This window comes from Crinia signifera, chromosome 12, assembly GCF_055691185.1.
Source record: "Crinia signifera chromosome 12, ASM5569118v1, whole genome shotgun sequence".
NCBI lineage: Eukaryota > Metazoa > Chordata > Amphibia > Anura > Myobatrachidae > Crinia > Crinia signifera.
The window spans coordinates 55,461,997-55,477,172 of record NC_139228.1 but is presented as its reverse complement, the minus strand read 5'-3'; the positions used below and the strand labels follow the sequence as shown (position 1 = coordinate 55,477,172).

General features: G+C 46.9%; 1 protein-coding gene across 1 annotated transcript in view; it reads left to right on the top strand.

The window, feature by feature from the left end:
* The window catches only part of TSHR (thyroid stimulating hormone receptor), a 102,960-nt gene that overhangs the window by 2,746 nt on the left and 85,038 nt on the right, over window positions 1–15,176 (top strand). Inside the window, 1 exon segment of the mRNA XM_083167867.1 lies at window positions 12,010–12,254. Within this exon segment, the coding sequence (XP_083023993.1) occupies window positions 12,010–12,254 (245 nt within the window).

Below are 15,176 nucleotides of genomic sequence, written 5' to 3'. Positions count from 1 at the left end.
CACTGCTACTAGCACTGCGCAGCTATTGTTATCACTGTACCAGGCAGCCCGTCACTGCTACTAGCACTGCGCAGCTATTGTTATCACTGTAACCAGGCAGCCCGTCACTGCTACTAGCACTCGCAGCTATTGTTATCACTGTTACCAGGCAGCCCGTCACTGCTACTAGCACTGCTCAGCTATTGTTATCACTGTACCAGGCAGCCCGTCACTGCTACTAGCACTGCGCAGCTATTGTTATCACTGTACCAGGCAGCCCGTCACTGCTACTAGCACTGCGCAGCTATTGTTATCACTGTACCAGGCAGCCCGTCACTGCTACTAGCACTGCGCAGCTATTGTTATCACTGTTACCAGGCAGCCCGTCACTGCTACTAGCACTCGCAGCTATTGTTATCACTGTTACCAGGCAGCCCGTCACTGCTACTAGCACTGCTCAGCTATTGTTATCACTGTACCAGGCAGCCCGTCACTGCTACTAGCACTGCGCAGCTATTGTTATCACTGTACCAGGCAGCCCGTCACTGCTACTAGCACTGCGCAGCTATTGTTATCACTGTACCAGGCAGCCCGTCACTGCTACTAGCACTGCGCAGCTATTGTTATCACTGTTACCAGGCAGCCCGTCACTGCTACTAGCACTCGCAGCTATTGTTATCACTGTTACCAGGCAGTCCGTCACTGCTACTAGCACTGCGCAGCTATTGTTATCACTGTACCAGGCAGCCCGTCACTGCTACTAGCACTGCGCAGCTATTGTTATCACTGTACCAGGCAGACCGTCACTGCTACTAGCACTGCGCAGCTATTGTTATCACTGTACCAGGCAGACCGTCACTGCTACTAGCACTGCATAGCTATTGTTATCACTGCATTGGCCAGTGCCTCACTGCTACAAGCACTGCACACCCTGGGGAAATATACTAAGATGTGTATTCTACTCCACATGTGATGTTGCTATGGGGAACCAATCAGATCCAGTCTACTAGCTTCAGAGGGTGCTAAATAAATAAGAAGTAGATTCTGATTGGTTGCCCATAGCAACATCACATGTGAAGTAGAATACACATCTTAGTAAATTTCCCCCTAGTGTTCTCATTGTACCGGCCAGTGTGCCACTGCTACTAGCACTGCACAACTATTAATATAATATATATATATATATACATAAGATCAAAGAGACACAGCAGAACTTGCTTACTGGACATAACTCCCCCCACACTGCAGCGAGGTCAGCTGCATTTACCAGGAGGGGACCATATGTTCCAGGTGAAAAAACTATGGGAAAAAGGGATCCCTAAAGGATCAACTTAGACCTTTCGAGGTCCCCCCAGTGTAACACTGTGCTGACCCTCCTGTTGAGACAGTGGTCCAGTGAAGTTAACTGGATCCTGACTGATATTGACTATATGATTATAGAAATCCAATAAATGTCATTGCAGTTTACTTTAATCTCCTTTCTTCTTTTCATTCTTACAAGCTGTACCACACATACAGACTCCATACACATATCGTACAGTGCGCTATTCACCTACTAAAGCTACAGTATACCACTGAGGGTGTGGACCACCCTTGAACCAGCGGCACTACCTCCTCATTTTCCAACCCAAATTTTCCATCCACCCCCCACCTACCCCTGTTTTCATACACCCCCTGCCACCCATACCTACCCCCTCACTCCCCACCCCACCCGCCTCTATTTCCACCCCCTCTCCCAGGTGGAGCGCAGTGCAAACTTTCTTTGAACACTGCACACCTATGGTTCTCATTGTACCAGCCATTGCATCACTATTACTAGCACTGCACACCTATTGTTATCACTGTACCAGCAAGTGCATCACTGCTACTAGCTCTGTACACCTATTGTTATCAATGTACCAGCCAGTGCGTCACTGCTACTAGCTCTGTACACCTATTGTTATCACTGCACCAGCCAGTGCATCACTGTTACTAGCACTGCACACCTATTGTTATCACTGTACCAACCAATGCATCACTGCTAATAGCACTGCACACCTATTGTTATCAATGTACCAGCCAGTGCGTCACTGCTACTAGCTCTGTACACCTATTGTTATCAATGTACCAGCCAGTGCGTCACTGCTACTAGCTCTGTACACCTATTGTTATCACTGCACCAGCCAGTGCATCACTGTTACTAGCTATACATACCTATTGTTATCACTGTAACAGAAACTGCATCACTGCTACTAGCACTGCGCACCTATTATTAGCACTGCACCGCCAGTGTGCTACTGCTATTAGCACTACACACCTATTGTTCTCATTTACCAGCCAGTGCATCACTGCTACTAGCACTGCACAGCTATTGTTAGCACTGTACCAGCTAGTGCGTCACTGCTACTAGCACTGCACACCTATTGTTAGCACTGTACCAGCTACTGCGTCACTGATACTAGCACTGCACAGCTATTGTTAGCACTGTACCGGCTAGTGCGTCATTGCTACTAGCACTGCACACCTATTGTTAGCACTGTATCAGCTACTGCGTCAGTGCTACTAGCACTGCACACCTACTGCATTGTTCTCATTCAATCTGTCACCAAATCATGTTACATGCATCTAAAAAACATATCCAAAATACAACCCTATCTCACATAGGTTACTACTAATGCCCCTTTCCCACTGCAGGTCTAAAACGGTAAATTGACGATTTTTCAGCGCAATTTACCGTTTAAGGCTGCAGCGGGAAAGTGCCAGAGTTGAAATACCGGTTAAAGATAACCGGTATTTCAACCCGTTTTAAAAGCAGAGTCCTACACGGTTAAATACCGTTTTTGAGGCAGTGGGAATGCCTCTGAAACGGTATTTAGTTAAAAAAAAAATCGGCGTGGGGTCCCCCCCACTGCCGTAACCAGCACCAGGCTGAAAGAGCCGGGGCTGGCATTAAAAAATCAGGAAACCCGACAAATAGGGCTTCGCTGATTTTTTAAAACCAGCCCCAGGCTCAAGGGGTGGACAAAATGAGTAGGGTCCCCCGTATTTTAAGAACCAGCCCCAGGCACAACCAGCCAGCAGGGTAATGCCACAGCCGGGGGACACTTATTATATAAGGTCCCGCGGCCAAAGCATTAACCCTACTGACCAGTCATCCTGGCTAGGGGTCCTGGGAAAGTGGGGACCCCCCCAATAAAGGGGTCCCCCCCTCCAGGACTTACCTGACCAGGCTGAAGCCTGGTGCTGTCCCCGGTGGCCCTGTGCGGTGGCCACCGGGCTGATCATTGTGTAAAAAAATAGATGAAAAACCTATTGTTTTAAACTGTGGAACTATGAGTCCCAGCAAGCCTCCCCCGCAAGCTGGGACTTGAAGAACCACAAGTCCCAGCCTGGGGTGCATTAAAGGGCCCTCTGGGTCTTGTACTTCCACAGTAAAAAAATAAATAAATAAATACACACTGACACATTATAAAAAAATAAAAGTTTAATACATACATTACACAAACACACTGATACTTACCTAGCTTGATCCCGTAGGTAGGTCCCAGGGTCCGGTGGCTTGGCTCCGGGGCTGAAGAGTCCGGGGTCCTGGATCCGTAGTAATCCAAAGGGGTACCTGGGGAAAGAAATCCTACTCACCTGTCCTCTGGCGTCCACCCCGGCATCTTCACTTCAAGACGCGCTGCTCCCGGCTGCTGGTACCCGCTGTATACTAGTGACGCAGAGATCCTTCTTCCACTGCGTCTCTGCTCAGAATGAATTCTGGCCAATCAGGAGCCGACTTTCTCCCCCCTCATATTTTTTATGGGTTAAACAAGTTTTTAAACGGCAGTGTGAATGTGCCAAAAACGGCTTTTAAACAGTAATTTACTGTTTAAAAGCTGCAGTGGGAAAGGGTCTTTATTGCTCTTGCCGTTTAAAAACCCGTTTAAAAAAACGGGTAATGACCCGTTTCAGCAGTGGGAAAGCAGCATAAATCTCTTCCCAAGAACTGACTCTCACCACTGCAATCCATTTGAAATGCTGCTGCTAGGCTGATCTTCCTTGCAAGACGCTCATCGTCTGCTGATCCACTCTGCCAGTCCCTCTATTGGTTACCTGTGTTTTACCGTATTCAATATAAAACCCTTCTGCTAGCATATAAAGCTATTAACCATTCTGCACCAGCATACTATATATCTATTTACTTATCTCAAATTATCTCCCATCTCAACCACTCTGCTCTGCACAAGCTCTTTGTCTCTCTTCTGTATGGATCACTAGCTCCCATTCACTATTACAGGACATTCATTGGACTGCTCCCACCCTATGTTATGCCCTTCCACGCACAATAAGACTCTCTACTAGCCTCCAAACTTTCAAGCGTTCCCTGAAAACTCACCTCTTCAGGCAAGCCTATCATATTTAAATTCCATTTGCATAACCCTCTGAGGCACTTATGTATTATATAGTAGAGATGGGACATTGAAAGAAAACATCAGTTGAATGATGTTTTTCAACATTGGTTACAAAACATCATATATACTTAAACATTGGTACTCTGAATCCGATGTTAACCGATGTTTCTATATATTTTCTAATAAACTGCCTACTCAAGCATATAATACACTAATAAGCTTATGAAATGATAAATAATCCTTCTATTAAGTTTATCTTATTGGTGGCTTAGAGTTTACACACACATTGGATATTTTATTCATGTTATGTGGTAACTAAAATTTGTTACGAAGGGGAAAAAAATGAAGCATTAACTAGCAACACTTTATTGCAACAACTCACAGCAGCTCACAATCTGTTATTTTTAAATATTTTTAAGGCACTTCCACGTCTTTACGGCCACTGCTTACGCCAGTTACGTTAGCCGATACGTGAATCGTGATTGTCCCCTCACGATTGCTCCACCATGTTTCGGGCAAGGTGGCTCACTGTGCTTTGCTTGCCACAACATTACTAAAGGTAATAGATGGTGGAGTGGACCCTGAAAATAACCCTCGCGGCTCGCTATATGCTATGTAAGTTCCATAGCGTAAGCGGTGGCCGCAAAGATGAGGAAGTAACATTTTTAACTTGATTTTTAACAGTAGCAACAGGCTAATAACTTAAGTTGAACATAGAAAATAACAAGAAACTGTCCATACAGTGCAAAATAGAACATACTGTACCTTAATATTTGTAGCAATATAGGAATATACTATACAGTAGCTTTAATGTTCTCACTTCCTCTTTAGTTAATCTTTTTCTCTCTCTCTCTTCTCCTCTCTCAACTAAAGTCTGTATCATCACCACACAGATGCACTAAGCTTCAAAAGTGATAAAATGGAGAGTGATAAACCACCAACTAATCAGCTCCTGCCTCAAATTTTTTAAACACAGTCTGTGACATGGCAGGTAGGAGCTGATTGGCTGGTGGTTATCACTCTCTATTTTATCACTTTAGAAGTTTAGTGCATCTGGCCGGTGTGTGTTACTGTTTTGTATGTGTTTTTAAGTTGTTAATGGATATAAAACAAGGAGTGAGCTTGCTGCTGAAAGCAGTGACAGCACCACACAGTGACCCACACAAAAAAAAAAAAAAGGTACTTGTGAGTTATCCGGGCTGACAATTTTTTCATCGCGCCCGAAAAATCGCGGGCATCGCGTCGGTCCGCGATTTCCCATAGACAGTAATGTTAAAAGACGCGATGGACCCGATTTCCCATAGACAGCAATGTTAAAATTATTACAGCAATGTAAAATGATGTGCAAAATAAAAAAATGACAATGTGAAATGGGCCAATATGGCCATTTCACATTGGATATGTTTTAAAAAAAAAGTTTCATGGCCCCGTTAAAGCCACCCCGCTATTGACGCCAACCCGAAGCGTGGCGAGCGCAGCGAGCCCGTGAGGGTCGGCGGTACGTGTCCTCCGACCTTTTCATACCCCTACTATCCACTTCGGCGTGGAGTTGAGAATAGAAAGTGTGGCGAGCGCAGCGAGCCTGAAGCATGGCGAGGGGACGCGGACACCTGTGAAGCCCGCGTCGGGCTCGGTGGCTCGCTGCGCTCGCCACACTTTCTATTCTCAACTCCACGCCGACGTGGATAGTAGGGGTATGAAAAGGTCTGAGGACGTGTACCGCCGCCCCTCGCGGGCTCGCTGCGCTCGCCACTCTTCGGGTTGGCGTCAATAGCGGGGTGTCGTTAACGGTGGTGGGGGGCCATGAAACATTTTTTTTTAAAACATATCCAATATGGCCCATTTCACATTGTCATTTTATTTTGCACATCATTTAACATTACTGTCATACATTTAACATGGGAAATCGGGTCCAGTAATTTTAACATTACTGTCTATGGGAAATTGCGGACATTGCGTCGGTCGCGTTGCGGGCCCTTATAACGGCCGCGACCGACGCGATGCCCGCGATTTGGGGGTAAATTGCGGGCATCGCGTCGGTCGGATGTCCTTAAGTTAACTAAACTTAAGGACAAAATCGGCAGCCTGGTTGAGAAAAACATCGGGGGAGAAATCTAGCGATGTTGAGGAAACATTGGATCCTTAACATTGCAGGGTTAAACTTCGAACATTGAAAGCATAAATCCGATGTTACGGATTAAACATTATATGATTACCCATCCCTATTATATAGCTTCCCTTCTGGAGCTACAAGCTATGATATTACTGGTGCCTGTCCTTGTGTTTCCCTCCTATATCCCTATAGATTGTAAGCTTGCAGCAGGGCCCTCCTACCTCCAAGTCTGTCGGTTGTTACCCAGTTTGTTTTATCTCTGTTTACAATTGTAAAGTGCAACGGAATCTGCTGCGCTATATAAGAAACTGTAAATAAATAAATGGTACCAGCCAATGTGCCACTAATATTAGCACTGCACACCTATTGATATCACAATACCAGCCAGTGCGCCACCGCTATTAGCACTACACACCTATTGTTCTCATTTACCAGCCAGTGCTCCCCTGCTACTAGCACTGCACTCCTATTGTTATCACTGTACCAGCCAGTGTGTCACTGCTACTATCACTGCACAGCTATTGTTATCACTGTAACAGCCCGTGCCTCAGTACTACTATCAGTGCACACCTACTGTTATCACTGTCCTGGCCAGTGTGTCACTGCTACTAGCACTGGACACCTATTGTTATCACTGATCCAGCCAGTGCCTCACTGCTACTAACACTGCACACCTATTGTTCTCAATGTATCAGCCAGTGTGTCACTGCTACTAACACTGCACACCATTAGTTATCCCTATACCAACCAGTGTGTCACTGCTACTAGCACTGCACAGTTATTGTTCTCACTGTACCACCCGTGCCTCACTGCTACTAGCACTGCACATCTATTGTTATCACTGTACCTGCCAGGGTGTCACTGCTACTAGCACTGCACACCTATTGTTATCACTGTACTGGTCAGTGCCTCACTGCTACTAGCACTGCACACCTATTGATATTACTGACTGGCCAGTGCACCACTGCTACTAGCACTGCACACCTATTGTTATCACTGTACCAGCCAGTGCGCCCCTGTTACTACCACTGCACACCTATTGTTCTCATTGTACCTACCAGCAGGGCCACTGACAGGGGGGTACCCTGGGTACAGCTGTCCCGGGCCCTTGCCTCAGGAGGGGCCTAAGCAGCTGCTCACAGACTTTTTTTCTGTGGGGGTACCTCAAGGCAGAGGTCTTCAAACATCATCCTCGGTCCTTGAATCCACTAAAGGAGGCCGTTCAAGAAGAAATTGAAGGAATTTCGCCCGATATGCTAGTGACAGTGATGGAAAACTTGCAAGAACGGCTCCAAATATCAGCCGTCAAGTGAAAAAACTTTGGGAAATAAAAAGTTTTTGGTGATACCATGTACCATTTTTTTCAATCCCCCTTTGAAATATGGGAGTTATTTCTGCCGCACCCTCTACAAATTCTACTGCTGCAAAAAAAATTCTAGAATCCATCTACTTGCTACATGTGCAAAAACAGCTAAGCCGTGTTTTGCATGTTGTGCCAAATTGAGGAAAATAGCCAAGATGTATGTGGACATATCTGTATTCCAGTGGTATTGATGGTTTGGAAGATTAAGTCAAGTTGATGTCTTCTAAAGATATTTATTTATACAGAAATAAGTACTTAGAGCTGCTGTCTTCAAATAGATCAATAAAAATGTCTAAAGTATTGAGCGTTTCGCATTTCTGCCCATTTCTTCAGGCACAGAACCTTGCTGAAAAAAAAAAAGTAGCAAGGCTCTTGGTAATTTAGCAGTGATGTTGTCAAAAGCATTTATTTCCCGGTGCAGTGTGATGGTGTTCGCCCTGCTCATTAAACATACCTGTTTGGGACCAATGGAGTGAGGAGAAAGTTCAGTTAGGGTGGGAGGGTAGGATAATGTGACGAGGTGGATTTCAAGGGAGTGCTTGAAAGATTTATAGATTAGGAAGAGTTTGGTCAGACTGAACAAGGAGTTCCAATGATGAAGGAGGCTTGGGGGAAGTTCTGCAGAAGAAAGTTGAAGGTTACATAGTTACATAGTAGGTAAGGTTGAATAAACACTTGCGTCCATCTAGTTCAACCTGGAATAGATTATCCATTGCCGATTTGGTAGGTTCTGATATTTCAAAGACAGATTATATTTCTTATTTGTAACCATGGATGTTTTTATCCAGTAAATGTTTGGCCAAACTTGTTTTCAACGTATTTATTGAGCCAGCCGACACCACCTCTCCGGGAAGAGAGTTCCAGAGTTTGACTGCTCTGACCGTAAAGAAATATTTTCTTCTAGCTCACGGGTGTCAAACACAAGGCCCGCGGGCCAAATCCGGCCCGCCAGACCTCGTCATGTGGGCCGCGCAGCCGCCGTCACCCACCCCCGCCTGACGCCGATTACATTACTGCGGGAAGCCATCACAGTGTGAGTGTCACATCACATTCAGTGACACTCACATGATGACTCGAGACTGAGAGACATACCTAACAACGTGAGGAAGCCGGGTGACACAGTCACTCCGCCGCAGCGCTCGCTGGGAGGAGGAGGGAGGCAGGAGAGTGGACACAGACTTGTTAGTGTCACTGTGTGACGTGCCCGACTCCTCCCTGGCTCCTCCTGCGGGCAGCGGCTACGGCGCTGCCATGTGTGACACACGCCCGCCTGACAGCAGTGCCAGTGACACCGTGACGTGCATGCTGCTGCGGCTGCCTGTCGGACTTGGACGCCGGCCCGGCGGTGAGCTGCCTCCTGCCTGTGGTGCCCGCTGCGCAGCAGTGGCATCAGTTGGTTCAGTATACTGTATTTACTGTAAGTTCGGCAGTGGGGTGGGCACAGTTGTGTTGTCTCTTGTTGTCCAGACCAGTCTGTCCAGTCCAGAGTCCGTGGCCGGGCAGGCAGAGAGCCAGGCCAGCAGCACACAGCCGCAGCCTGAGCCCACAAATCTGCAGTGCGGCTGCCTGTGTCCAGGGTCATTATCATTATCTGTCCCACTGTCACCACCAGTCCAGAACTCTAGTGAGAGTCCTGCGAACCCAGAGGCCCAGGTCACCTGCTGGGCGATCTGACGTCACTGTGCCCTGTCCCAGGCCCCCAGCCAATCTCCCTGCTAGTTATTACTTACATTATTACAAAAAAACAGTAATAATTGAATGCAGTGACAATAATTTATGATAATAAAGAGTGGTCACATAGTCCTACAGATACAACCGGCCCTTTGAGGGTGACCAAACTGCTGATGCGGCCCCCGATGAATTTGAGTTTGACACCCCTGTTCTAGCTGAACTCCACTCTGTTGAAGGTCATGGAGTAGATGAGTAATTCTTGGGAGTAGACAAGTCATTCTTGACATGGTCAGAGATGTGGGAACAGCAGGTGTTTTAGAGGGATTTATAGGTGAGGGTAAGTACCATTTACGGGATTCTGAAGGGACTGGAGGGCCAGAGGAGGCACAGCAGAAGATAAATGATAAAACAGAAAAATAAGTTATGATGCTGTCTTGACGACAGATTGCAGGATGGACCTAAGTGACATACCGCAGAGAAAGAGCTGTAATCATGAGAGGAGTGATAAGGTTCTGGGTGACATCCAGTAGAGGAAAGGGTGAACTTTTGCAATGTTGGAAGATGTAGGGTGCAGATGCCATGACTGGTGGAATCTGTTTTTTCTTTGAAATAAGATGCAAATCTTTGGGCGAGGAATGCGGTTGGAGGCTGGGGAGGCTGAGAGGGGAGCTGACGGTGGAAAGGAGGCTACAGTAAAAAGGATGCACCATTGCAGGTAGAGACAGAGATTAGTGTCAGTTCTGCAGAGACAATGGAACTGTAGAAGGAAACAGCTGAGATAGGACAGGACAGAGAGGATGCATGGCTATGGGTACGGGTGTGGGAGAGGGGTGCAGGGAGAGGAGGAGGCAGCTATTAGAGAGCAGGGAGGATGAGTTAGGTCAGGACAGAGAGGAGAGGTTCCGCATGGCTTTGGGTGTGGGTGCAGGGAGAGGTGGAGGCAGAGAGAGGAGGAGGCAACGATTACGATTAGAGAGCAGGGAGGATGAGTTCGGGCAGGACAGAGAGGAGAGGTTCTGCATTGCTTTGGGTGTGGGTGCAGGGAGAGGTGGAGGCAGAGAGAGGAGGAGGCAACGATTACGATTAGAGAGCAGGGAGGATGAGTTAGGGCAGGACAGAGAGGAGAGGTTCCGCATGGCTTTGGGTGTGGGTGCAGGGAGAGGTGGAGGCAGAGAGAGGAGGAGGCAATGATTGCGATTAGATAGCAGGGAGGATGAGTTCGGGCAGGACAGAGAGGAGAGGTTCTGCATGGCTTTGGGTGTGGGTGCAGGGAGAGGTGGAGGCAGAGAGAGGAGGAGGCAACGATTACGATTAGAGAGCAGGGAGGATGAGTTAGGGCAGGACAGAGAGCAGAGGTTCCGCATGGCTTTGGGTGTGGGTGCAGGGAGAGGTGGAGGCAGAGAGAGGAGGAGGCAACGATTGCGATTAGAGAGCAGGGAGGATGAGTTCAGGCAGGACAGAGAGGAGAGGTTCTGCATTGCTTTGGGTGTGGGTGCAGGGAGAGGTGGAGGCAGAGAGAGGAGGAGGCAACGATTACGATTAGAGAGCAGGGAGGATGAGTTAGGGCAGGACAGAGAGGAGAGGTTCCGCATGGCTTTGGGTGTGGGTGCAGGGAGAGGTGGAGGCAGAGAGAGGAGGAGGCAACGATTGCGATTAGAGAGCAGGGAGGATGAGTTCGGGCAGGACAGAGAGGAGAGGTTCCGCATGGCTTTGGGTGTGGGTGCAGGGAGAGGAGGAGGCAGCGATTATGATTAGAGAGCACGGAGGATAAGTTAGAGCAGGACAGAGAGGAGAGGTTCTGCATGGCTTTGGATGCAGGGAGAGGTGGAGGCAGAGAGAGGAGGAGGCAACGATTACGATTAGAGAGTAGGGAGGATGAGTTAGGGCAGGACAGAGAGCAGAGGTTCCGCATGGCTTTGGGTGTGGGTGCAGGGAGAGGTGGAGGCAGAGAGAGGAGGAGGCAGTGATTATGATTAGAGAGCACGGAGGATAAGTTAGAGCAGGACAGAGAGGAGAGGTTCTGCATGGCTTTGGGTGCCGGGAGAGGTGGAGGCAGAGAGAGGAGGAGGCAACGATTACGATTAGAGAGTAGGGAGGATGAGTTAGGGCAGGACAGAGAGCAGAGGTTCCGCATGGCTTTGGGTGTGGGTGCGGGGAGAGGTGGAGGCAGAGAGAGGAGGAGGCAGTGATTATGATTAGAGAGCACGGAGGATAAGTTAGAGCAGGACAGAGAGGAGAGGTTCTGCATGGCTTTGGGTGCAGGGAGAGGTGGAGGCAGAGAGAGGAGGAGGCAGCGATTAGAGAGCAGGGAGGATAAGTTAGGGAAGTTGGAGAGTATACCAGAGATGAATAACATGAGAACAATTACCAAGCTGTCATAGATCATGGACATTATCACTGCATCAGAAATGGTGAAAATGATCAATGAAACAATAAAATACATTATACACGTGACATGAGACAGTAATTGTTCATGAAGAGCTAACATTGTGCCTTTATCCCGGTAGGAGCAATCAGAAGCAAGGCACCGTGCTGGATCTATTGATTCTGCTGTCATTGTACTGACACCTGCAGTCCCGGGCTTGGAGATGCTGCACAGCCTGTCTCGCTGCCTCCTGCCCCTACTTCTGCTGCTGTGCCGCTCTGGAGACAGCTGCCCAGATAGCTGCAAATGTGAAGACAAGCCAAGTTACATCGTCACCTGCAGCCACTGCTCCACCGTGCCCACGCTGCCACGCAACACAGACATACTGTAAGTACGGGGCTGGGGGCTGGTCTGGTGCTCAGTACACCGCTGCCTGTCAACCACTATTGGTCAACATGTGAAAAAGGTCCACACGTGCAATAGGTCGACATAAGAAAGGTTGACATAAAAAGGTTGATATGAGGTTTTTCACTTTTTTTTTTCAAAATAGGTGGTTTTTCATACTTTACTCTCCAAGTGGACATAGGCGGTTATTCTGGTTCATTCGCTCGGCTGCAAATTGGCATCCTTGCGAGTGACCCAGATCCTGCCTTGTGAATAGTGGTACGCCGGCCCACCATTCGCAAGGCGTGGACGTTCCCACTGGCTGCAAATGGATGTTTTACATAAACATCCATTCGCATGCCACTGGGACTCTCCCACATCTTTCAATGGTCGACGACCATCGAAAAATGTGGTGCGTGCACGCATATGTAAGGTTGCTCTGAGCAGGGGGAAGTGGGCAGGCAGCTGACATCGGGTGATTTCAGCTGCCCATCCCCCGCCTGTCTGTCATGCCCGCATTAGCATGAGAACGCCCATCATTCTCATTGGAATGCCCCACGGGGGCCTGCAAACGGACCAGAATAAGGTCCGTAGAGTTAGATCATAATAGTGCGCTGAGCGTATTGAGACACCGGGTCCAGAAGCAAGAGGAGACGTTTATACGGTGTCCATGCCGACATATGTCGACAAAGACACCAAAAATTGTGAAAAATGTATGCCAAGACTTTCATGTTGTTTAATATATTTATTCATATTGGAAGTGACATAGTGAGTAAAATTGCAATATTTGCTGATGACACGGAATTGGGAAAGGAAATTAACTCAGGAGAGGATGTGGAAACACTACAAAGTGACTTAAATAAGTTGGAAAGGTGGAAAATGCAGTTTAACGTTGATAAATATAAAGTCATTCATTATGGGAACAAAAATGAACAAGCTACTTATAGGCTAAGTGGAGTTATTATAGGAAATTCTGCTGTAGAGAAGGTCTTGGGGGTCATCATAGATGAGAAATTGGGTAATAGTCCACACTGCTCAAGTACAGCAGCAAAAGCAAACCGGACACGGGCATGCATTAAACGGGGAATGGATTCAAGGGATGCCAATGTGATAGTGCCTCTTTACAGGGCATTGGTGAGACCACACTTGGAATACTGTATTCAGTTCTAAGCACTGCACCTTAGGAAGGACATAAATGAATTGGAACAGGTACAGAGAAGGGCGACTAAGCCAGTAAAAGGTCTTGAAACACGAGAATACAAAGATAGGTTAACCAGGCTGAATATGTTTTCCCTGGAGAAACGGAGGTTGAGAGGTGATATCATTAGTATGTTCAAATACAGGATTGGGAATCATATGGAACTGGGAGATGATTGGTCACTTACAGGCCTATACTTAGGACACACGGGCATGTACTGAGGCTCGAGGAAAAGAAATTCCATACTGAATAAAGAAGAGGATTCTTCACCATTAGAGCAGTAACATTCTGGAACTCATTGCCGGTGGGGGTGATTACAGTGACTACTGTTAATGAATTTAAATCAAAACTGGATGCATTTTTGGCCACTAAGGGAATCCTATAGATATGACTTATTCAAGTCAGTAGTTACAAGTTAGATAGGTTGAACTCGATGGACTAACGTCTTTTTTCAGCCTTAATTACTATGTTGACATTTCCCATGCCGGCATATTGCGTATGTTGACCTTTCGACCCCTATCAACCTAAGGCAAAGGTCTGTCAAAAACTTACTCACTACCCCCCTCCTTCCTTCCCTCTCAGACTTGTTGACAAGGGAACCCACAGATCACAAACACAGCATATTTGTGCTGTATAAATAACTGGATGGTTCTCCACAGTGTTTTGATTTAAACACTGTCAAGAAGTAACTCATTAACTTTTATTTAAAATGTAACCCATTTTTTTTCCGTTGCTTTTCTTATTGTTATTGCTTTCATTTTAACTTGATTTGGTTATACTCTATATGTATGTACCAATACTTAAACATCAGTAAAAATGTGCGATTAGAACACCATTTCTCTGTTCATTTACACCATCACCAGGACCAGTGGCGGTTTTTACCTATGGGCTGCAGGGCTGCAGCCCCCCATGTAAAATCCGGCACTGTAGTGAAGCCAGATGCAGTCTGCACTGGTTTCACTGTGACTGGCAGTGACTTCCTATTGGAATTGCAAAAAAAGGTGTGTGGTTATTCAAAGGCACCCTTCCCAGCAGCCACAAATCTAGATCAAACTTACTGGTTCAATCAGCCAGTGCAAAACAACAATGTAGACAGGGGGTAGATGATCTATATACTGGGCGCTCAGGTGGATGAAAAAGTGCAAATGCTGTATCTTCATAAAAAAATCACAATATATTTATTTTCCGCATACAATATGCCCCAAGATAAAAAAAAAATCCAAACACACTTTAAAAAATTTCTTTACAGTAAAAGACAAAATATCCATATCAAATCTTCAAATTTGGGCAGATAATGTAGAATTCAACACCCAAGTTAGAGTCTGGTAGAGAGAAGCTGTTCTAAGAGTACGGGGTGGTTTTATTCATTGTATACAATCCCGTCTCTAGATTAAATCACCGGGTTCTGTCATTTGTTGGTATTTGACCAGAAACCCGTGGAAGCGTGTCTCACTGTTTTAGAGAGAGTGTTTCAAGACGGGGTAGGTATATGGGATATATATGAAAAAAGTACCTCTACTCCCGTTGCTGTTTTTTTCTCTCAAACGCTTTGGATGGTCACTCGTATATCCGGGTAAGGCAGGAGGTGTCTTATGCTACTGCAGCAGTGGACCCGGCTTCCAGTGTCGGGACAGTCCACTTACTCCTAGATTTCTTTCAGCGTGAGAGGGGTGGGCAAGCAATCTCTCCAGATCCCCGCTTGGATGTTGGTGCCGATAGCTCCAAAA